The sequence below is a fragment of the Mesoplodon bidens genome (genome assembly GCF_964165515.1).
Source record: "Mesoplodon bidens genome assembly, chromosome: 1".
NCBI classification, from domain to species: Eukaryota; Metazoa; Chordata; class Mammalia; order Artiodactyla; family Ziphiidae; genus Mesoplodon; species Mesoplodon bidens.
The window spans coordinates 199376306-199400077 of record NC_138176.1 but is presented as its reverse complement, the minus strand read 5'-3'; the positions used below and the strand labels follow the sequence as shown (position 1 = coordinate 199400077).

At 45.5% G+C, this 23772-nt stretch overlaps 1 protein-coding gene across 1 annotated transcript in view; it reads right to left on the bottom strand.

The window, feature by feature from the left end:
- Positions 1 to 803: 803 nt before the first annotated feature.
- RAPGEF2 (Rap guanine nucleotide exchange factor 2) overlaps positions 804 to 23772 on the bottom strand; it is a 245483-nt gene continuing 222514 nt past the window's right edge. Inside the window, exons 19-30 of the mRNA XM_081214612.1 lie at positions 23116 to 23356; positions 20869 to 21252; positions 18757 to 18968; positions 18543 to 18666; positions 17921 to 17944; positions 16649 to 16872; positions 14787 to 14981; positions 11261 to 11413; positions 8458 to 8683; positions 7002 to 7561; positions 4190 to 4462; positions 804 to 2860 (exon numbers count right to left, since the gene is read on the bottom strand). Coding sequence (XP_081070738.1) covers positions 2835 to 2860; positions 4190 to 4462; positions 7002 to 7561; positions 8458 to 8683; positions 11261 to 11413; positions 14787 to 14981; positions 16649 to 16872; positions 17921 to 17944; positions 18543 to 18666; positions 18757 to 18968; positions 20869 to 21252; positions 23116 to 23356 — 2642 coding nt within the window. The 3' untranslated portion in view covers positions 804 to 2834. The remainder of the gene's footprint in view (positions 2861 to 4189; positions 4463 to 7001; positions 7562 to 8457; positions 8684 to 11260; positions 11414 to 14786; positions 14982 to 16648; positions 16873 to 17920; positions 17945 to 18542; positions 18667 to 18756; positions 18969 to 20868; positions 21253 to 23115; positions 23357 to 23772) is intronic.

Genomic DNA, 23772 nt, shown 5'->3' with positions numbered 1-23772 from the left:
TGGTGGCCAGATTATCAAAATCTACTCACCAAGATAGCACAAATGCCTCAGGAAGAGTTTTAAGTTTGGCCATTTTCCCTTTAGCATCAGGACTGAACGCCTGCCATCCTTCTAGACGCCTTCACGTTTCCTCACATTTCGTGCTCGTGTTTCCACATCCTTGCCACGCCGCCTTCTGTGGCTTCCGGGTGGGTGATGGACGGGACTTTTATTAACACCTGCTTGAGGATAAGAAATAATCCTTGATTTCAAAATGTGCTCGAAAGGGTTGCTGCTTAATTGATTCTCAACTTTTAAAATATAAGTGCCCTTCCCATAGACCAAAATATTATTCAGACCTACCACGCATTAGGACTCGTAGACAGAACAATGATATTTGATGTAGAAGTTCCAAATCACTTGCTAGATTGTACTCTTAACTTAGTGGCCACGATCTTGAATGTATATTGGGAATCAAAAATATTACGTCCCATAGAGATTTTTATTGGAAAGAATTGGGCAGAGACAAATGCTACGTATTCAATAGATACATAGTGGTATCATAATTTTTCACTGAATCTCAAACACTATGAATTCTGGACACATGAATGATATTAATTTCTGTTAACATGAATGATATCAATTTCTTTTCGCTGAATCAACAGAAAGCTACCTAAAAGAATAGGCTATTTGGGCAGTTTTAGGCGACATCGTCGGTCTACCCTCAGTGCCCTGTGGACTCGCTCCTGCAGTGAGATCCAAGGGCTTTCTTACGCTTCAGTAAGAAAAAGCATGCACGAGTCATTAAGAATATAGGCAAGGCATTATGTTATATTTATTTATTTTCCAGCTTGTACAAACTGGACGTAGAAGCATAAACATAGTACATTTCTACCATTTTCAACAAAAATATAACCAATATGTACAATTATTGTATTAAAAATACAAAAGGGATACAGACTCCACCAATGTCTTTCTAAAAGACATACAGGTACAAGTAGTATCAAAAGTATGAGGAAATCACCAGTTAATTGTACATTCTGCACTTGACATCACAGAGCGAACTGAGGTTACAGTCCTATGTTCTACGGTGACTTAATGCTTAGATAACATTTGTGCAACTTGTGTAGAGTAAGAGTTCTGTCTTTCTAGATGCACATGAGGTCCACAGCCTAGAGAAGAAAACTGGCAAATAATGCATCTTACGTGTAAAATTACAAATGCATCATTGACAATGTAATATATAAGCAAGTAGACAAATGCCATGATACAGGAGAGAATTATTAAATAAAGCACTGACATTGCTTTGATACAGTGAAAAAACACTGCAATTTGACTTTTAAAATTGGAAGCTATTTACGTTTATCTACTGATCAATATGATCAGCTGAATTTAATGGAAAAAAAATCCAAGACCAGCAGTTCCTCACATCTGAGTACTACTCGGATTGGCAGCCTTCACTTTTCCGGAGTCTGTGCAAAAACAACACAAAAATAGACTGGAGGGGTCATCTCAGTCCTTCTGGGGTTAATAGCAGCTGTGAACACGTGGTTGCTACACTCAGGCCTTCTCCGTCTTGGCGTCCGTAAAGCCACTTACGGGTCGGTCTTCGGCGACCAACCCGCCTTGCAAACAAAGGCTGGCAGATCGCACTGGGTTTTGGATCTTTTGATCAACTTCACGTTAAAGGCTTGTTTATTCCCTCATGGCGATTGATCGATATGGGGAGGCTGTCTTGAAGGAGCAGTATGAACGGCTGGCATTAGCGCCAACACCCCGAGCTGCTTTCACTGCAATGCTATCCAGTTATAAACGTTTCTCTTTGAAAACAAGCAAGAGAATCCCTAAAACTAAATAAACAGAAATCAAAGAAACATAATTTAAAAAAACATGGGGTTTGCCGTCTGTCTCGATGGAGCAGGACACGCCCTCGGGTGACACTGCCCTGTGCTCCATAGGCTCAGACACAGGACGCAAGAGTCCCAGTTCCCTCCCCGGCCATGTGCAAACAGTTGTAAAGAAGAGCCCCAGCCCCTGGGGAAGGAGGGGCCGGGGGCCTTGGGATCTAGGTAATTGGCTAACATCTCACGCTTCCAGGATAGGGCACTTCCCAGGTGTGGCCAGGACACAGGAAGCGGGGCCGTGGGCCAGCCTTCCCTCTCCCTGGTGTGACCACACCCTGTCCGGCATATTTGGTTTTTGAGAAACCCCGGCTGGCAACCCTACTTAAAGGTTCAAAATAATACTGTAAAATCATTAAATGGATATAATATTTACTCTCTGAACACAATCATTAAACTCATTTAAAAGAAAAAAACCCCCAAAAACGGAGGAGGGCACTGTAAACAAGCGGACGAGCACTGTACTCAAAGGATCTCATTGTTTTCCTTTGTCTTCCTTGGTGGGTTAAAGACCCCAAGTAGTTCCATGGCTGGCTTTTCTCACGATTCCAATGAAACCAAGTGCTAGGACTGGATTGAAATCTAAAAGGAAGATTTTTTAAAAAACTCCTTCCAGGCGTGGAGAAGTGCAGCCAGAGTGACTCATGGGTGGTGATGACTTTGGAGTCTGGAATGATGCTGTGTGACGTGGCAGGCAGCCACAGGAGCTTGGAGACGCTGCGCTGTGCATTCAAGCAACAAGGCGGAAAAGTGCCAGGGCGGTTTCTTCACAGTATTTCACATGCAAAGGGGACAGGAAGAAGGGGGGAAGGAGCCCCATGCTGCTTTTAAGGCAGGGAAGGAGGCAAACTGGTCCACCATCCTCAGAGTGTGAGTTCCAAGGCTCTGATGCTAGGGGATGTCTTCTTGTGCTCTCCTGTGGGTGGCCGACACGGGTGCAGAGAAGCCCGTGCCTCAAACCGCAGACACTTGTTCATCTTCTGCCGACACAACCACGAAAGAAAGGAAGAAACAAAAGAAAAATCAATAAGCAAGCAAGTCGTTTTCTTGTGCTTAGAGAGAACATGTTCACCGACATGCTAAATAAAAATACCACAGCTATGTTCTCTTAGTATAGGTCACCTAAGATCTTCAACTTTTTTTCTACCTAATGATTAATAATAATAAAAAAGTTTAAGGGGCTTCCCTGGTGGCTCAATGGTTAAGAATCCACCTACCAATGCAGGGGACACAGGTTTGAGCCCTGGTCCGGGAAGATCCCACTTGCTGCGGAGCAACTAAGCCCATGTGTCACAACTACTGAGCCTGAGCTCTAGAGCCCACGAGCCACAACTACTGAGCCCGTGTGCCACAACTACTGAGCCTGCGCTCTAGAGCCCAGGAGCCACAACTACTGAGCCCGTGCGCCACAACTACTGAGCCTGCGCTCTAGAGCCCACAAGCCACAACTACTGAGCTCGTGCACCACAACTACTGAGCCTGTGCTCTAGAGCCTGTGCACCACAACTACTGAAGCCCATGTGCCTAGAGCCTGTGCTCCGCAACAAGAGAAACCACCGCAGTGAGAAGCCCGCACACAACGAAGAGTAGCCCCCGCTAGAGAAAGCCTGTGTGCAGCAACGAAGACCCGACACAGCCAAAAATAAATAAATAAATAAATTTATATTTTAAAAAAAGTTTAAAGTATATGGGATGCACATCTTTAAATATACATACCCACCAGAAAAATACATTGTATATTTACTGACTGGAAACTCATGAATGATAAATTCACTGAAAAAAGTTATAAAACAACACATGACTTCTTAAATAATATACACGCGTATACATATAAAAAAGTCTAGAAAGATATATAACAAAATGCTAATGGAAGTGATCTGCAAGTGGCAGGATTATAAGTAGTTTTCACGAATTGTGTTTTGCTTCTTCCTATAATGATTATTTCCAGAACAAAACATGTTAAACTCAAACCTTAAAAGCAGGAGGAAGGAGTGGGGCATGGTCTCCCCCTTCAACCTCACCCCAGCACGGCCAGCTGGACGCGTACAGAGAAGGCAAAAAAGCTCTAGAGAAGTGGGTTTTTCCGCCAGACTTTCATCTGGGGCTCATAGCATTTTCCCAGAAAACCGAGGATTAGGAGGGAAATGCACCCATGCCCACACGGTATACAGGGGACCCCTCCGAAATCTTTAGTTATTTCTCCAGCCACTTCGGAAAAAGCAAAACGCAGCCCAATGGCTGGCAGCAAGGCGGGGGGCGAGCGTGGAACCCCGGGCGGGAAGCAGGGCCTCTGGGGGAAGCGCATGTACCGTCCTCCTCGGCGGCAAGGCCCGGGGGCGCGCAGGGGCCGGGGCGCGGGTCGTCGCCGGGCCGGTGCCACTGCGGCCGCGGGGCGGGCCTGGCACCACCCGGGGCGGGGGTCTCGGCCGGCCGGGCCAGCATCCTGGACCGCTGCAGCGCCACGGTGTAGTCCGGCGGCTTCCGGGCGGGGTGCAGGTGGGCGTCGGGGAAGTCGGTGATGGGGATGCCCACGTATCCCGGCGGGGTGGGCGGCGGCTCCCGGTAGCGGCCTTCCTTCCTCGCTGCGGGAGGGAGAGACAAGGCGCCTCGGTCAGCATCGGGCTGGGGGAGCGCATCCCAGGCCACGTGCGCTCATCGGGAAGGAGGAGGACTGAGAGGAACAGCGCCCACGGTGAAAGGCACGTGGGGCTGTGCGCAGGGCAGGGTGCCGGCGGGAGAGGACGTGCGCCAAACCCGCCACGCACCGGGCCATCTTCGGCGGCACAGGCAAAACTAAGCAATCTAAGTACCTGTAACTCACCGGGTCGCCGCAGAGAGACTCTACCTGTCACGCAGTAACCAGGCTAACGCCCAACCCTGGGGTTTACTGGAAACACGCAAAGGGAGCAAAGGGAACAGAAAGGCACCCAGTCCCACGCCTGCAACACCGGAGTGGTGCCTGTCAGCGGTTCCCTCCCCTCTCCCTGACCCGGGGGCCAGGCGGGCTGTTCTTCTTTGCTGGGCCATCTACCCTCACCAGGCAGAGAATCAATCCCAGGTTACTTTCAAGTCTTGGGCCTCACAAGGGAATCACAATAAATTTGGAAGAATAGTACAAAAAATGATGCAAATTTCAAAACTTAAAACCATGTGTATGTGAGGTATGTATATTTCTTGAAGTCCTTTTATATTAATTTCACGACTTAAAACATGAATCTGTAAAGGCAAATAAAAGCAAAGTTTTATTATCTTCAACTTTCTAGACTCAACTGTTAGGAACTTAAATCATTCTTTCCTTTGCAATAAAAATTGTGTGTATTAGTTTGTTAAAACAAAGTGCTTTTCTGGGCTTCCCTGGTGGCACAGTGGTTGAGAGTCCCCCTACCGATGCAGGGGACAGGGATTCGTGCCCTGGTCTGGGAGGATCCCACATGCCGCGGAGCGGCTGGGCCCGTGAGCCATGGCCGCTGAGCCTGCGCGTCCGGAGCCTGTGCTCTGCAACGGGAGAGGCCACAACAGTGAGAGGCCCGCGTACCGCAAAAAAAAAAAAAAGAAAGTGCTTTTCTATTTGCAATTGCCAAGACGTGGAAGCAACCCATGTGCCCATCAACAGATGAATGGATACAGAAGATGCGGTACATATATACAATGAAATATTACTCAGCCATAAAAAAGAATGAAACATTGCCATTTGCAGCAACATGGATGGACCTAGAGATTATCATACTAAGTGAAGTAAGCCAGACAAAGACAAATGTTTTATGATATCACTTATACGTGGAATCTAAAATATAATACAAATGAATTTATATACAAAACAGAAACAGACTCAGATTTATGGTTACAAAGGGAAGAAAAGAGGGGAGGGATAAATTAGGAGTTTGGGATTAACAGATACACACTACTTTACATAAAAATAGGTAAACAACAAGGATTTACTATATAGCACAGGGAACTATATTCAATATCTTGTAATAACCTATAATGGAAAATAATATGAAAAAAATATATAATTGAATCACTTTGTTGTATACCTGAAACTAACACAATTTTGTAAATCAACTATACTTCAATTAAAAAAAAAAGTTTTAAAAGTTGCAACCTAAGAATAGGTGTTAACTGTCTTCTCCTTATTCATCTTGAAAAGATATTAAGTTTGACATCCACCCATGACTACGTGATAAAATAACTACAATTTCCCTACTAATAAAAGTGATGTCTGTGAAGATTATATTCCAGAATTTCTCACTCTGTATCCTATGATGTATCCCTATACTTTAATTATACAGACAATGAACATGCCATAGAGAACATATCCCAACAGCATTAAAGGAGCATAAGAGACTTCACAACAGAAAGAGCAGCAGCAAAGTGATAGTGTCTTTTGTGTACTTATGAATTGCTAACTAGGCACTAGTGTTTTGCAGAGATTTCGTTTAAACCTCATAGCAACTGCATTGGTAGAAATTATTAAATTCATTTTACAGATGAGGAAACAGACACTGTTTAGTGCCTTGCCCAGTGTCACAAAGCTAGGAAAGTAGCAAAGCAGGGATTCAGACCACCAGCCTGCCTGACTCACCAGCTCTGACTCACTACCTTAGCTCTTACCACCCTCCTCCCTGTTCTATCCTGTGCGGAGGGAATTTGTCTAGCACAGAAAAATTTACCTGCATAACAAACATCGACAGAAGATTTTTAAATATGCAAAGAGTAAAGTTCTAAATACAATTCAAGGGAACAAAATACAATAGTAAAACATTTAAAACAGTTCCAATTAAACAAAAAAATATGCTTCCTCTAGAGAGAATGGCCATCCTTCCTGATAATTTTCAGCTGAGAAGATCAACGTTAGAGCAGATAACACCCATAAGGACAGCCTACTGATCCCACAGTGCATGGAAGGTTGAGGGTTGCAGGGTATTTATAAGCACCTGACCACAGAACCTGGGGTCTTAACCACCATTCATTTCAGAATCCTGAGGGTGCTGCTAACTTGGAAGGCCTACACGGCCATGGGTGGGGCAGGATGAGGGGAAAAAGCAAACACATGCTTTTACTTTTGAAATAAGTCAGGGTGCAGCCACGACCCAGACATGACAGAGCCCGCAGTCAGCTTACCCATAAGCCCCTTGGTGGCGCTGGGTGGCACGGCCACGTGGGCAGCCATGGTGACGGGCTTGGCTTCTTCGGCGGTCGCAGACATCATGCTGCTGCTTTCAGCTTCGAGGGAAACGTCCTTCCCCCCCCTTCGCTTGATTGTGCCCGTGTCCCCCTCCGAGTCTTCTCCCCAGTACCCCGTGGAGGAGGCCCAGCTTGCCCGGGACTGGGCTTGATCAAGACTCTCTCGGCTTTGACTCTGCCTGTTATACTTTGTGCTATGGTCGGAAAACATCATTTGGTCCACATGGCTGCTTGAGGCCCATAACCCTGCGGTGTCCCCTGAATAATCAAAGTGAGTGTGCCCGAAGGGGAGCGTCTCCCAGCTCCTCTGGTGCTGGATGGTCTGGATGTTATCATGGGAGCCGCTGGAGCACGATGTCCAGCTCCCTCGGCCACTGTCAGCAGCATCAAGTGAGGCTCGGTCCCCCTGGTCTTGGGAAAGCTCCTCTGTGCTGGGAGAAGAGATCACTGTAGCTGCAGCGTACAGGCCCCGGCTCTCAGACAGCGGTGCGCAGGTCCTAGGCGGCCAATGGGAAACAAAGAGAAAAAAATAATAAAGAGAAGAGGAGGGGAGGGCAGGGGGGAGGGGGGCCAAGAAAGAGGGGACGGGAGGGGCAGGGGACAAGAGAGTAGAGGAGGGGAGGGGGGAGGGGAGGAGAGGAGAGGAGAGGGAATGGGAGGGGAGGGGGAGGGGAGGGGGAGGGGACAAGAGAGTAGAGGAGGGGAGGGGGGAGGGGAGGGGAGGAGAGGAGAGGAGAGGGAATGGGAGGGGAGAGGGGAGGGGAGGGGGAGGGGACAAGAGAGTAGAGGAGGGGAGGGGAGGGGAGGAGAGGGGGAGGGGAACGGGAGGGAGGGGAGGGGGAGGGGAGGGAGAGGGAGGGGAGGGGAGGGAGAGGGACAGGAGGGAGGGGGAGGGGAGGGAGGGGGAGGGGGAAGGAGAAGTGGGAGGGGAAAGGGCAAGATTGTTAACTAATAACTCTGTGCTAAAACGCAACCACTTTTTCCTAGAAAGGCGGCTTCCTTTCCTTCCAGGAAGAGGATCAGGCTCCACTAGACTGAGCGACAGTGGCCACTCGGCCCTGTCCAGTTTCCTCCCCTGTGACGTCACCACAATATCAACACGGGGGAAAAGAGCAATCACCTGCTTACAGTAGAGGAGCACTTTCCTTACAGTGCTCACTACAATCTGACTATTTCGGGAAAGCAGCTCATTGGCCTGAGTCAACCCCTGCCCTCAGCGCAGAGCAAATGTGTCCCAGTGAAGAACAGACCTCACTGGGAAAGCAGCCTGCCTGGTGCTTCATGATCGGGAAATGGTGAACACCAGAACCGGGATGCGAGAGCACCCCTGGGCGTCCCGTAAACAGCCCCGCACATGTGCAAGAGAGGGGCGAGCACACGGACGAGCCCCTACCCCAGGCTGCACTGGTCGGGCTCCCCCGCCGGCCGCCTCTCCAGCCGGCCTGTGGCCAGGCTGGTCTCCACAGTGCCGACCGGTGGCCTCTGGCGCCGTTCGTCAGGCAGCGAGACGGGCAGCGAGTCGAAGGAGGAGTTGCTGACGATACTGGACCGTGAGGAGATTTCGCTGTGGCCGGAATCTGAGAAGTTATCCACGGTGCCACTCGGAGCCAAAGTGTAGCCTGCGTGGGAAACACATCACTCCTTAGACACCGAGGGTTCACGGCGTCCAGCTGACGTCTCCTCAGCAGACGCAAAACCAGAATGCAGGCCACAGGTGCCACCACGGAACTGGGGAGAAAACACTCTACTTGGGGACTGAGCTACAGTCGAGTTTTACTCAAATGCAGTTTAGTGTGTTTAATGAAAGTTTAGAGAGGAAAAAAGAATACACTGTTCTATGACCCAGGAATGGATGCAGACTGGATCACGGCACGACTCGACGCTGCTCTCTTAACTATAAATTATACTACATTCGTCTATGTAAACGAAACTATGAAGAATGACCAGGATGATATTTAAAAGTATGGTTTCCTTCTCAAACTGAAATGTCAGTAGTAATTTTGTTTTCAATGGAGTTTTCACTTTTAGAACTTTACAGCATAGAATAACTCCACTGGAAAGATCTGCATTATAATTTTATTTTTATTTTTTAATATTGGGGTTTTTTTGTTGGTTTTTTTTGAAGTAATTTATTTTGGCCACGCTGTGAGGCATATGGGATCTTAGTTCCCAGACCAGGGATCAAACCCATGCCCCCTGCATTGGGAGCACTGAGTCTTAACCACTGGACCACCAGGGAAGTCCCTGCATTATATATATTTTTTTGCGGTACGCAGGCCTCTCACTGTTGTGGCCTCTCCCGTTGCGGAGCACAGTCTCCAGACGTGCAGGCTCAGCGGCCATGGTTCATGGGCCCAGCCGCTCCGCGGCATGTGGGATCTTCCCGGACCGGGGCACGAACCCGCATCCCCTGCATCGGCAGGCGGACTCTCAAACACTGCGCCACCAGGGAAGCCCCCTGCATTATAATTTTAAATGGACATGTATGAATAAGAAATAAGACCTGAAGAAGATATCTTTGGATTTTTGCCATTTGATTTTTCAGCATTAATAATATACTGGATAAATCACATGAAAGCCAATTGTTTTGAAGGACATAATGTACAAAATCTCCATTTTTCTCCCTGGACCATCACTATGTCTAAACAGATGTCCATTTTTTGGCCTGAAGGACTCTTAACTCTTTGTTACTAAAAATAATTCTGAAAGTCACAAAGGAAGAGAGGCTTGTCTTGACATTTTTCACAAAAAAATCCAAATCTCCTTTCTCAGTATTCACTTATTTTTTACATTATTAAGAATCTCATGTTACTTAAAATACTGATTTTATATGATTATACGTACCCAATGAAAACCTAATAAAAAAATGCCATCTAGAGCACCTAAATGTTGCTAATTTACTCTCTGAAGAGTACTTCCCCATCCTTTCAGTAAATTATGAATTCCTGATTTATTTTTTTAACAGTCGCACAGATGTTGATAAGATTTCATGTGTTCATCTATGAAATGTCTTCGTATAAACCACGCTGCAAGTTCTGACAGACACGATTTCAAACCCTCCCTGAACAGTCTACCCCCCAAAAAAAATCTCTAGAAAAATCATCCCTCAGGTGGAGCATGTGGTATGGGGAGGAATCGTCCCATTTTCCTCAACTAATGAGATGACCCCTTCCCGTCTCTTTCCTGCTGGTCCATCTACCCCATAGGTCCGTGGTGCACTGTTATTCTTGCTACTGTTCTCACTTCCATGAGAAGACGGGGAGCTGGTTTAGTCCAACTGCCCGCAGCCAAAGGATCTCAGCTGACTGCCACTGCCACCCAACGACGGACGAGAGAAGAATTCAGACGCACCCACTGAACAAGGACGAGAGACTGATACCCACATAGAACGCACACATGTCTGACACAGCTGAAAAGGAAAGCAGGAAAGGTATTTGTTGTGCCGGTGGCCTCGTCTAGTGAAAACTGTCCTGGCCGTTTATTACCGGCTTACTTACGCCCATTCAATTATAGGGTAGGGGAGAAAGTAACCCCGAGGTTATGCAGCGGAAAATTATCTAGTATTTTAAGATAAGAAAGCATTAATATCAGAAGGAGAGCTTGAGTGCCTAAAATTTAATCTCCTTAAAAATAAAACAAGATAGCAACAAAAAGATAATCAAGACTCATGTTAACACAATGAAAGATAAATCAGGAAGATATTAGTTTTTCTTATGTTTTTATAGGCCTCTACTCTGTGCTGAATGCTATGTAATCATATTTAGTTAGAACAACTGTTAGTATAAAAAGAATTATTTCCACACTTACAATCAGTAAAAAAATGAATTTTTGAAAGGGCTTATATAGTTATATAAGCTTGACACTATTTATTTATAACTATAATATTAAAAAGTACCAAAGTTCTTCCAAATTTATAAACTGAGGGAAAAAAAAATCCATTGGGTGTTACATATCAGGTGTTTTTTTTTTTGGGGGGGGGCACACAGTGTGGCTTGCAGGATCTCAGTTCCCCAACCAGGGATCGAACCCATGCTCCTTGGCAGTGAAAGCGTGGAGTCCTAACCACTGGACCGCCAGCGAATTCCCAAGGTCATTTAAAACGACTCTAATGTCAGAAGTGATGTAATCTCTAACTAGAATTTATCCCTGCTGAAAGCACAGGTCCCCATGAAGGAGAAGAAGAGTCACCCAGTCACCTTTCCTTGGCGAGCTCTGCGGGGAGGTCGGTGGGGAGGAGAGCTGGGAAGACGCATTCGATATCGTGTCTTCTGCTGGCCTCTTGTGACGCTCCAGGCTCCCTTCCTCAGACAAAGCAAGAATCTTCTTTAAAGCTTGTGGAGAGTTTATACCTGTAAGAGAAAGAAAATGATTTCAATATGCATTTCCAAGACTGGAAAGACTATGATGAAGAACAAAAACAACTTCTTTTGTGTTAAGATTGAATGTCACATGTCGTTGCAGGTTGTTTCCAGGCTCGGTGGTCTCTGTACTCTGCCCGCATAAACAGTGAGATCACAGGGGGCACAAGGTGCCCGCCATGTGTCCGCTGACACCTGCCGAGGACTAGAAAGGCTGCTGCTGCTATTCCATTCTGGGTTCCAAACCTTGACCACCACACTCTTCAACAATACATCAGACAGCGATGAAGAAACAAAGAGACGATCTGGAAATCTGAGTTAGGATGAGAGCGGCGAAGCTCAGAATATTTATCAGAACTCAAGTTTGGGTTGGAAACAGGTATTTTGGTGGTGTGGGAAAAGGTAGCTCATGGGACGTGGGAGTGATGGATGGAAAGTCAAGGGCCAAGAGCCAAAAGGAAGTAGCGAGAAAAGAGACCGAAGGAGCGCTAAGAAATCAGGCTAGTATTTGATCAGTAAGCGGATGACAGAGAAGGTAGGAGGGGACCCAGAGAGTGCGGGGTCCCAGAAGGGTCCTGGAAGCCACCGGGGAGGGTTTCCAGGAGTGGGGTAAAAGGGCGCGGAGAGGGAAGCCATCTAGCGCAGCGCCAAGTGCAGGATCAAGTCGGATGAGGTAGGGTGGAAGAAAAAGGATTCCATGTGCCAATATCAGGTGATTTTTTTCCCCTAAAATTTTACTTTTAGGAATGAGGGAGTCACATTAAGAGATGTTTACTAAGCCTTATTATAAGGCAGTCTCAATTACCTCATTCTGAACAACAAAGAGACCTGAGGGAAGGCATTAGAGGTTGATACTACCTCAGTGAATGTTACTTTTTATGTTCTCAGACTTAACAGAATCCATTAAAAAGGAGGCAATGAAATGTAACAGAGATTTAATTCTTCATTTCACCTCAACACCTGTAAGTGTTCGATACTACTTTAATACAATCTTTTAAAAATGGCTTTTCAAGTAATCTTTTAATTACATGTGCAGATACTGATATATACAGGGTACATGAAAATACCAGCTACAGTAAAGCTACACCAATGAATAGCTTTGATTTGGAAAAGATTTCCAAGCCAGCATCATACACAGATTTAAAAAGTGCTGCCTTCAAACAGTGAAGATGGATGTGAAGATGCTATGCCTTAGAAAAATCTGTTTCACTTCAAAAGTAGTTCTAGGGATGACGAAGACACTGAAGTAAAAAATGCAGGAAGTATTCAAACAAAATTTATTTCATGAATGGGGGTGGGCTCAGCATCTCTAAGTTACTATTTTATATTCTGTGACTTTAAATGTGAAACTATCCTAAGAAGACACATGACTATCCCATCCGCATTCTAAAGGTCATAAATTCAAATACGCCTAAAAATATTGAAGAGAGAGTCTCTCTGGGGAAGGGGGGTGGGGATGGCTTTCCATCAGGTGCACCTACATGGGGGTTAACAGTCTGTGTCCACATCAGAAGCTCGACAGAAAAGAGGCAGTAGAGGTCGGCTTGCAGGGGACTTAGGAATATAAGAATATTAACAACACAGTAGAGGGACTTCCCTGGCGGTCCAGTGGTTAAGATGCCACGCTTCCACTGCAGGGGGCACAGGTTCAATCCCTGGTCGGGGAACTAAGATCCCACATGCCGCGCAATGAGGCCAAAAAATAAATAATAATAATAATTAAAAACAAAACAGTGGACAAAGGAACAGTAATTCAGTTCATTTGTGATGGGGGAACAATGTGAATAGTTCTTTCTTTTTATTTTTGGCTGCATTGGGTCTTCGTTGCTGCACGCGAGCTTCCTCTAGTTGCGGCGAGCGGGGGTTACTCTTTGCTGCGGTGCGTGGGCTTCTCATTGCCGTGGCTTCTCTTGTTGTGGAGCACGGGCTCTAGGCGCGCGGGCTTCAGTAGTTGTGGCACGCGGGCTCAGTAGTTATGGCTCATGGGCTTAGTTGCTCCACGGCATGTGGCACCTTAATTCCCCGACCAGGGATTGAACCCCCATCCCCTGCATTGGAAGGCGGATTCTTTATCACTGGACCACCAGGGAAGTCCTGCTTTGGCAGGACTTTTAACATTCACAAACTGACTGTATTTTCCTCCCAAGTTACAGAATCAGTGACTCAACAAATGAGAGTTCACCTCCAGACAAATCATTTCACTTAAAAATATTCCGCCTAAATTCCAGCAACTCATTGATCATAAGGCAAAGCTAGTTTAAACAATGTTTATGGACAAAACAGCTTCTGTACTTGTTAAAAATTAAATGAGTAATAGCATAACTCCCCCATAGCATGCCTTGCCTCCACTGCTATGACAAATGAGCATGATTAAATGAGATGCTCTATGAAAACAGTCCTTCCCACTGGTAAAAGTAAAGTTTAACTTTGTGAACATTAATGTCTTACAAAGAGGGAACAACCAGAGGGACACTCAAGTATACCAGATGAAGTTACCCGTGATAAGTATTGTTTCCTAGTCTGAGAAGCAGGCAGTGAATGAATAGTGCCAAAAGAGGGTTGTGGGTTGTTTGTTTTTTTGTAGTCGAGTTATACGAGCCATCTGTATATTTTGGAAGTTAAGTCCTTGTCGGTCACATCGTTTGCAAATATGTTCTCCCAGACCGCAGGTTGCCTCTTCTTCTTCTTTTTTTTAAAAAAATATTTATTTATTTGGTTGTGTTGCTCTTAGTTGTGGCAGGTGGGCTCCCTGGTTGCGGCTCGGGGGCTCCTTAGTTGCGGCATGCGAACTCTCAGGTGCAGCATGCAATGTGGGATGTAGTTCCCGGACCAGGGATCGAACCCGGGCGCCCTGCATTGGGAGTGTGCAGTCTTAACCGCTGCGCCACCAGGGAAGTGCCCACAGGCTGCCTTTTCATTTTGTTTACGGTTTCCTTTGCTGAGCAAAAGCTTGTAAGCTTCATTAGGTCCCATCTGTTTATTTTTTGCTTTTATTTCCATTGCCTTGGGAAACTGACCTAAGAAAACACTGCTACGATTTACGTCAGAGAATGTTTTGCCTGTGTTCTCTTCCAGGAGTTGCATGGTGTCCTGTCTTCTGTTGAAGTCTGTGAGCCATTGTGAGTTTATGCTTTTGCGCCTGCCGCGAGGGCGTGTCACTGATTTGCACGCGGCCGTCCAGCACCACTCGCGAAGAGACTGTCGCTTCCCCACTGCATGTTCCCGCCTCCTTGGTCAAAGATTAACTGACTGTAGTGATTCACACAACAGTGTAATTCAACTCTACTTCAACAGAAAGTAAATTAAGAGGGGAAAAAAAAAAAAGTGTGTGCGAACTTAGTCACCTGCGAACTTAGTCACCTACCGAAAGGCGGGAGATCCCGTAGGGGCACTTTCTTCCGCGAAGGATAGAGGGGCACTGCGGGAAGCTGCAGCCCCGGGCTGGGCCTCTGTGACGGCTGCGGAGCCTGTGGCGGCGGCTTCGGCTGCAGCCCTGCCCTGGGGGCCACCGGGGAGGTGTCGGCCTTGACAGGCTTTCTGTCACCGGGATTCTTAGGCACTGGTAATTGTTTGGCGTGAAAACAGAACGAGAAGTTTAAGAGGTTAGTGGCCACACAAGGGATACTTTTAGAACTGCATGAGCATTTCCCACAGTTAGAACACTGAAATATGTATCTTATTTTTCCCTGTGGCCCATAGATATAGGAGAGAAACAGGGGCGGGCAGGGAGAGAGCCTCCGTCACAGAAAGAAGGCACGACAGAACCAAGATTCTTCACTTTATGAAACAAGACGTCTCGAGAGATGATACTGTTTCAAGTACCACATTTAAAAAGAAACGAAAAATGTGGATAGCTCAGTACGCTGTACGTACGTCTATGAAAAACACAAATCTATTATACAAGCTACAACAGGAAGACCATTAGGAATTATTTTCTAAAATGGCACCCAAAATGTCTTGACATATATGAGCTTAGTTTTCATTTAGTAGATGATACTAGCTGCAGTCTTTTCAATATCAAATTCTCTCTCCAATGGGGTAGAATTATCTATGTTGCTAATAGCAGCCAATACTCCTTGAGTATCGTACTGAGTGTATAATTCCATGGCAGATGGAAAGCAAGCCAATTTAACAGGGCAATTAAATGCTATATTTTAAGTGTATTAATATTCAAGACAACTCAATGACTTCCTTCCCCCATCTTACACATAATGGAGCTCAAGTAACAGGCCTAAGGTGACACTGGTAGTACAAGGAACAAACAGGATCTGAACTCAGACCAACCTGCCTCTTTTTTTTTTTTTTTTTCGGTACACGGGCCTCTCACTGTTGTGGCCTCTCCCGTTGCGGAGCACAGGCTCCGGACACGCAGGCTCAGCGGCCATGGCTCACGGGCCCAGCCGCTCCGCAGCATGTGGGATCTTCCCGGACCGGGGCACGAACCCGTGTCCCCTGCATCGGCAGGCGGACTCTCAACCACTGCGCCACCAGGGAAGCCCCCAATCTGCCTCTTGAGGACAAACTCTTCACCATAACACACAGTGCTTTAAGAGTGTCCTGGGTAAGTCTGATAACCTGACTCTTTCTCAAATTACCTAACATTTAAGCCCTATAGAAAGTATCTTCAAACTTGCCCATAAAAGACCCCAAAGTGTCCTAAATGGAAAATGCCTCTGCCTTACAAATATGGATGCCGAGAAAGAGAAAGTAGCCCCCATTTCTGGCCTGGCCAGATTTTCAAAGGCTGGGGAGCTATACATTAGGCTGAGCTGTGGTTCCCTGTGGAGAATTCCTACCTTACACGGTAGCTGAACTCATTGCCAAGTGCCGGCCAGGCTGAGGGGGTCAGAGGCAGCCAGCACACCTAGCTCTGTGCCCCTCCCAGGCTGCCCATCACTTGGCAAGTATCTGTGAGAAAACAGGGATGCAAATGGGAGCTGCACCTGTCCCGGTGTCCCCTGACGGCACTCTGGCTGCGTCGGGGTGAAACCAAAGCCAGTCACCCCGAAGAAGCCTACGGTGTGTCTTGGTCCCCATGCGAACCCCACTAGGCACGGACGGGGCTCAGCCCAGGACAGTGCCGTGTGGTCCCCAGAGCCGCCTTCAAGGGAAAGGCGAGCGTGTCTCAGGATGCTAGCTCCCCCTGTGCCCAGCCCTGCTTTATCGGCACAGGAAACCAATCTGCATTTCAGCCGGACCCGGCAGCCACCTTAAGGAGAAACTCACATGTGTTGGTGGCCGGCTCGCACTGCAGGGATAACGTCTGAAGGCTCTCCTCGTCCATCTCCAGCTCCAAATTGGACAGGTACTGCTTCACTTTTCGAGCCATTTGGGCATCCTCGTAAAGCTTTTTGGCATTGAGAAAGGAGCTACGACGCACCCGCTTTTTGTGACCACCTGTCTGAGCAACGTCTAGCACTGTTGCGTTTGTACTACCCTGGCTGAGAGACCTGGAAGACGAAAAGGTAGAGCTGCAGCTCGCTCCAGCGTGGGATCACTTTATCTACTGGAAACGTGCCGAGATGCCTACAAATAGTCTACGTTCAAAAGGCCACATGCCTCATTCTGGTAAGTAAACTTTACAAAGAAATATAGAATCATACAGATCAAAACAATTTTTTTCAAGTTTAAAAAGAATCCTACATACACTCTACATACACATATATGTTTGGCACTTGTTCTGTTCCAACTAGAAAATTCTACTTTTCGCCTCTATGGAGCATTCAAGGCAGCTCTCTCGTAGAAGCCAGCAAGTAATAATGATTATATGTAAAAGCTCATGCAAGGATAAACACACAGTTGCAATCATTAAGAGTGACATAAATTTTTTTCTCTTAAAGAGGATGTCTTATATAAATTTAAAGAAATTACAATGTTCACGATTGTTTTCTTATTGCTTGGGTTAAATGTAGTGAGTTCGTCAAGTAATATGGTCAATCTGTTAATAAAATGGTCATGCAAATGTGAAAACACATGTATGGAAACTAGCACATGAGTTGTTAAGAATTATTTTTGAAAAGAATTGGTTTATAGGATGAAAACAGTAGTTAGTTGAGCTGTAAAAAATCTAGCTTTAACACCGAGGGGCACCTTTTGTACTACATATATTTACTTCTCAAAAATCTGTGCAATAGTATTTAAACTGCACAAGTTTTCCTTCTGACATCCTTTCTCCCCTCACCCCAGGTTAGATTTTTCTCATTTCAAAACACACAAATTACATTAAAATAAAGTCTTTCTGAAAGCTCAGGAGTAGGCCTGGCCTACTGTTCCCCAGAACAATCATCAATCATTTCACAGCTCTCTTGGGTCATGACCTCAAAAGCAAAAGCCCCAGTAGATGAAACTTGAAGTCAGTTTGCCAACTGAAATTCTGCTAGAGCAAGAGGGTTAGGAAAAAATGCAAAAATGCAAAGCATCAGAAAACACAGCAGGTAAGAAAACAATGCCACGAGCGGGACGAGAACAGTGTGGGTGTGCAGTGTCCCCGCCACTTACCCCAGACTCCTCCACTTCTTCTTCCTGTAAGTGAGAGCCGTGGAGGTTGAAGCATGGGTGTAGAGAGAGACAGAGAGATCACAAGCTCAGAAAGAAAGGACTAGACTTCTGGACAAGCAGTACTAGAAGCCCACAAACCTCCTCACACAAACAACTTGACCAGCAACCGTTTTCTGGCTCAAAAGACAAACATATGTAAATATTTGGTTCTAAAGACTTTTGTTCTCTCCTTCACTGGATTCATCATTTTCGGCTACACTGACAGCTAAATCCCTTGTGTGGACAGTGAGACAATACTGTTCATATTGTTTATATATTTTAGTTCATACTATCAATTACACCTTTTAGCTCTGCAAGTCAGTGTTCTGAAAAATAAAAATAGCTGTGCCTCATGTTCAATGAAAAATGTCTGAGGGACCAACTGTTTTCACGACAGTCCACAGTGCACTGGATGTGGAATCAGACAGTCATTCCAAATCAGAGCTCGACAGAGATTCCCCACACACCCTGGTACATGTCACCATGCTACAGGCAGGCCTATTCAAAATCTTCTCATTTACTAGGAAGCTCTAAGCTCAACCTTCTCTAACCCCGCGAGCACTGCTGAGGGTGACACACTCACCGAGTCCTGAACATGAGGGCAGGGTCCATGTTGACAGAGGCCATTCGGCCAACGTGACGGATTTCTTTTGCAATCATTCTTAGCTTCTCAAAGTTGACCAGCCCGTCGACTTTGGAGTCGTTCCCTGTAATTGGCAAAGAAGGAAAAGGGAATCACATGGCATTTACCCTATGTCTCCACAAGTGGAGACAGAAATCTTCCAACTTACACTTACCCTCGTGAAGGAACGTGAGATCCTTCTTGATCACCGGGAACAGGGGGATGATGGGAGGCTGTAGGTTTTGGCTGTTGAGGACATTGCGGTATTTTGCCATGTTTCTGGAAGGATCAAACAGGTCTTGGAGATCTTGAAACAGCTTTTCGTATTTATTGGGAAGTTTTTCCCAGGTGGTTCGCAGTCTTGCCACTGGTGCCAGGTTTAGGCCGCTGAGGGGGAAAAAAGAAAAGTGGTATTAAATTAAATGACTCATCCTTACGAAGTAAGTAAAAGAGCACGTTGTTTATTTCTTAACATGTAACAGCTCTGTGTGAATGCTGTGTATGCAGAGCAAAGTACAGGATTCATAAGAGTGTTAATAATTCTGGGCAATGAGAATTGAAGCTGGAACCAGGGACAGCACTGAGGGGTTTTACTCTTTTTCCCTTTACACCCTCCTGGTCTGTTTACTGTGAGCAAAACAACTGGAATGCCAGGTGTCCTGAGGGCAGGGCTGTGTTTCCTTGCTTCATCTCCATACATAAAGTGCTTGGTGCCAAGCAGCCGTTTGATAAAACAGACTGGACAAATATCCTAGAGTAGTAACTGAAACAAAAGCCATAAGAACAGGAACAGTAACAGATATTGTATATTAACGCATATATGTGGCATCTGAAAAAACTGGTATAGACCATCTTATCTACAAAGCAGAAATAGAGACACAGACGTAGAGAACAAATATATGGATACCAAGGGGGAAAGCGGGGGGAGGGGAGGAATTGGGAGATTGGGATCTACATGTATACGCTATTGATATTATGTATACAATAGACAACTGATGGGAACATACTGTAGAGCACAGGGAACTCTACTCAATGCTCTGTGGTGACACAAGCGGGAAGGAAATCCAAAAAAGAGGGGATATATGTATACATATCAATGATTCACTTCGCTGTACAGCAGAAACTATCACAACATTGTAAAGCAACTATACACCACGTAAAAAAAAAACCAATAAAAGCATGATCAAACTCCTAGACAGAAAAAGTGACTAACTGAATCATCACCATCAACATCAATATTGCTCATTGTTTCAGTCTGCACTTTCTTCCAGCCTCAGTCTAAGCACTTAAAAGGGAAGAAAAGTAACATTTACTAGGCATCCCCCTGCTTTGTGCTGGCTGACGGAACTCCACATACATTGTGTCATTTAGTCTACTTGATAACTCTTTGGGTCACTGTTACTTTATAGAGAAATAAACTGACTTTCAGAGAAGTTCAAATAATTTGCCCAAAGTCACAGAGCTGAAAACGTGGTGAATATAGATTTTCTGGGCTTTAAATCAGCATAAAAGAGAATTTTTTTTGAAGTATAGCTGATTTACAGTGTTGTGTTAGTTTCAGGTATACACAGCAGAGTGATTCATCATATATACATACACACACACACACACACATATATATCTATATATAGCTAATCTATATATAAAAAGAATATATCTATTCGTTTTCAGATTCTTTTCCCTTATAGGCTATTACAAAATACTGAGGAGAGTTCCCTGTGCTGTACAGTAGGTCCTTGTTGGTAATCTATTTTCTATATAGTAGTGTGTATATGTTAATCCCAAACTCCTGATTTATCCCTTCCCCACCTCTTCCCCCTTTGCTAACTATACATCTGTTTTGTACATCTGTGAGTCTGTTTCTGTTTTGTAAATAGGTTCATTTATATATCTATATATATATATATTTTAAGATTCCACATACAAGCAATATCATGTGATATTCGTCTTTGTCTGGCTTACTTCACTTAGTACGATCATCTCTAGGTCCATCCATTACAAGAGATTTTTTTTTTTTTTTTTTTTTGTGTGTGTGTGCGGTACGCGGGCCTCTCACTGTTGTGGCCTCTCCCGCTGCGGAGCACAGGCTCCGGATACACAGGCTCAGCAGCCATGGCTCACGGGCCCAACTGTTCCATGGCATGTGGGATCCTCCCGGACCCGGGCACGAACCCGTGTCCCCTGCGTCGGCAGGCGGACTCTCAACCACTGCGCCACCAGGGAAGCCCAATCGATACGTGTTTAAATCTGCCAACTGAATCGAACCTTACGACAAATATGCTCTTACCTGATGATTGCAAACATGGAGTTAAAATTCTTGCACTCCCTGCAGTGCAGAGCTATCTTGATGAAATGCTTAATGATCTTCATCCTCTTCAGCTGGTTCGTCTCCCGCAGAATCTCAGAGGCCACCCAAAACGTCTCCTGGTTAATGACCTCCTCGAATTTCTTCAGGTTGGCACAGCTGGTTTTCGATCTGAGCTTGAATAGATCATCTATATACTCGGTGGGCTCGATGTTGCGGAAGAGCTCGAAGTTGCGCATGGACAGCTGCGTGGCCACCTCCACGGTGCTGAGCTGCAGCAGCGAGATCTGACTCTCTCTCAGCAACTCCTGAGCATCTTCATCCGAACAGAGGGTCTCTGTCTCCATGTTGTTTTTCAAGTAATACCTGCGAGAGACACAGAATTCAGAGTCTAAGCAGCAGTCTCACGATACTCCTTGAAAGAACGATGCTGTCTACTGAATGGTGGTGAGAACACTCCACTGAATGATGGAAGGACAGACAGAGAAGGCAGCAGCTCCTAGGTCACCAGATCACAGAACCCGGCCCAGAAGCCACCGACGGAAACTAACGCATCACATGGTATTGCATCTGTACCAGGTGCAATCCATTTTGTCTTGTCCTTCCCTGCCTTCTAGATTACCTTTTTTTTTTGCTAAACAGGACAGAAAATAGCTAAATTTAAAAAATGATCAGTTTAAATAATGAAAAAAGCTCTGCAGAAGGAAGCAGGAAAGATTGATCAATCCAAGTTTACCTATTTATTCAAATACCAAAGAAACCTATAAGCTATTTCCCTCTATTTGATCCTATGAGGAGAACGATCCTAAAATAGATTTTAACTTTCAAATATCTGATTTTCATGAAAACCCTCCAAGTAAGTGGGGCAGGTATTATTCCTATTTGTCAGATGAGGAAACGGAGGCTCCCAAAGATGTACACCAGCTGTAGAGAGAAAACTCGGGGTTAGCGCTCCTTTCTCTCTGTTAAGTGACTTGGCAAAAACATAATCTAGATGTTTGCCCTCTGATTTTTTTTTTTCCCCGATTTTATACAAAGATGCTCTCCTTAAGACACATTCCATAAAGGAAGAAACAGAATGAGAGGGGTGGTCCCGCTAAACTGGCCTTCTGCATATATCGCCAAAGACACAGACCTTGGGACCTTGACACTCACAGATTTCACGTTCTCAGTTTTGATTACTCATGAAGCCCATGATGTTGAATCCATCTGTAATTTTCTTGAATACTGACTGTGAATCATGACTCTGCACCTCAGTGAGATTCGGAGAACTCCACCAAGATTACACACAGGTCAATGCACATTCAAATGATAACGAGACAATGGGCCTCCTAAAACAACCCTACCCACTAGTGTCAGGGCTGGAAATAAAGTGAAAGTGAAGAAGACAAAGGAAGTTATAGTTGACAGCAAGAGAGCAGAAGCTCTGAATGAATTAAGCCAGGTTTAGATGCATAACACGAAGAAGTCAAGAATACAATGAAACACTCCGTACGGCGAGAAAAAAAGAAAAAACGTGATTTATGAAAACAATTTTCAGTAAGTGCAGAATCTAGTCATTGTACGAGAGCCGAAACTGAACTACTTTTTCAACTTTCCCTTATGTGTGATTTGAGGCTATCAATTACATTTTATCAATGGAAACACCATGCAAGAGGCTGACAAGATCCCGTACAATATTTTCCTACGAGTACTGTGTGATATAAGCGCTCTGAAGACCAAGCAGCAGAAGACCACACTCTGAGGCAAATGAAGCTTGGTCCCAGAGTTAAGAAGGGTTTTTCATAGTGTCGAACAATAAATAACAGGCAGTTTTAGCCAGCCACACTGCCACAGACATCTCCACAGAAACAAACGAAGCTCCTGGAAAAGTCCAGCAGGCAGGAGCGGGTGACAGAGGATACTAGTGGAAGATGTGTTTGTGAAGGTGCGTCTGCCAGGAGAAGGGAGATGCCCTCCTGTGCGTCCTTATGGGAGCATGAGCACTGGCCGGCAGCGACAACAGTCAGGTCACAGCGCCCTTGTTTTGCACGAGCTCCTAAGAGATCCTTGCAAGGGGGTCAATAGTCTACTGTGTGCATTTCCTTTGATACGGCAATGCTTGGTGAATGGGGAGAATCTTGCTTTTAATCCGCAACTTATTTTAAAAACCCTTAGAAAGCGTTCAGCAGACTGTGATGTGGGTTTAAGGATGGGGTAAATAAATCCAACAGGATAGATGACGTCTACCTTCCACTCAGCTGTATTCTGTCAGCAAGTTTGGAAAGCTGATCCGGAAGTCTTCTTTGTTTGATCACTCCCTCTGGTGTGACAGAGACCTCACAGAGTGAGTACTGATCTGGGGTGGTGGTCACAGCAAACTCCCGGATGGCCTGAATGACCACTTCCTTCGCCGTGGTGTCCTTACTGATCATGATGTATCGGCTTTGCTGGTCAGCCTTGAAAACCCTTAGCACTTGATCTGGCAAGTCTGGGGGAAAGAAGAGCCATCTGTCAGTAGAAAGGATTTCAGTACCTGGCAATACAATTAAGGAATGCAACCTGAAAACGTCTCCTTAGAGAAGATAATGCTAAAGTGTCATCTCTCCCTTACTTCAACCCTCCTGCAAAGATTCACTCAGTCAATATACAGGCGTGCTGCATGAACACATTTGCCTAAAGATAGCCACATTACCCACAGACAAAGGCCAACAGATCAGGTCACAACAGCAGCATGGAGGGCTGTCAGGTTGGCAGCAGAAAATGAAACATTTAAATCTGAAGTCCATCTTTACTACACTGAAGAGCCCAGGAAGCTGACTGAAAATATGCCTCTTACTCTTTATTTAACATGACCTGGTGATACCTGCATGGTACGTGTTCACTTCATTTTAGGAAAAAGAATGC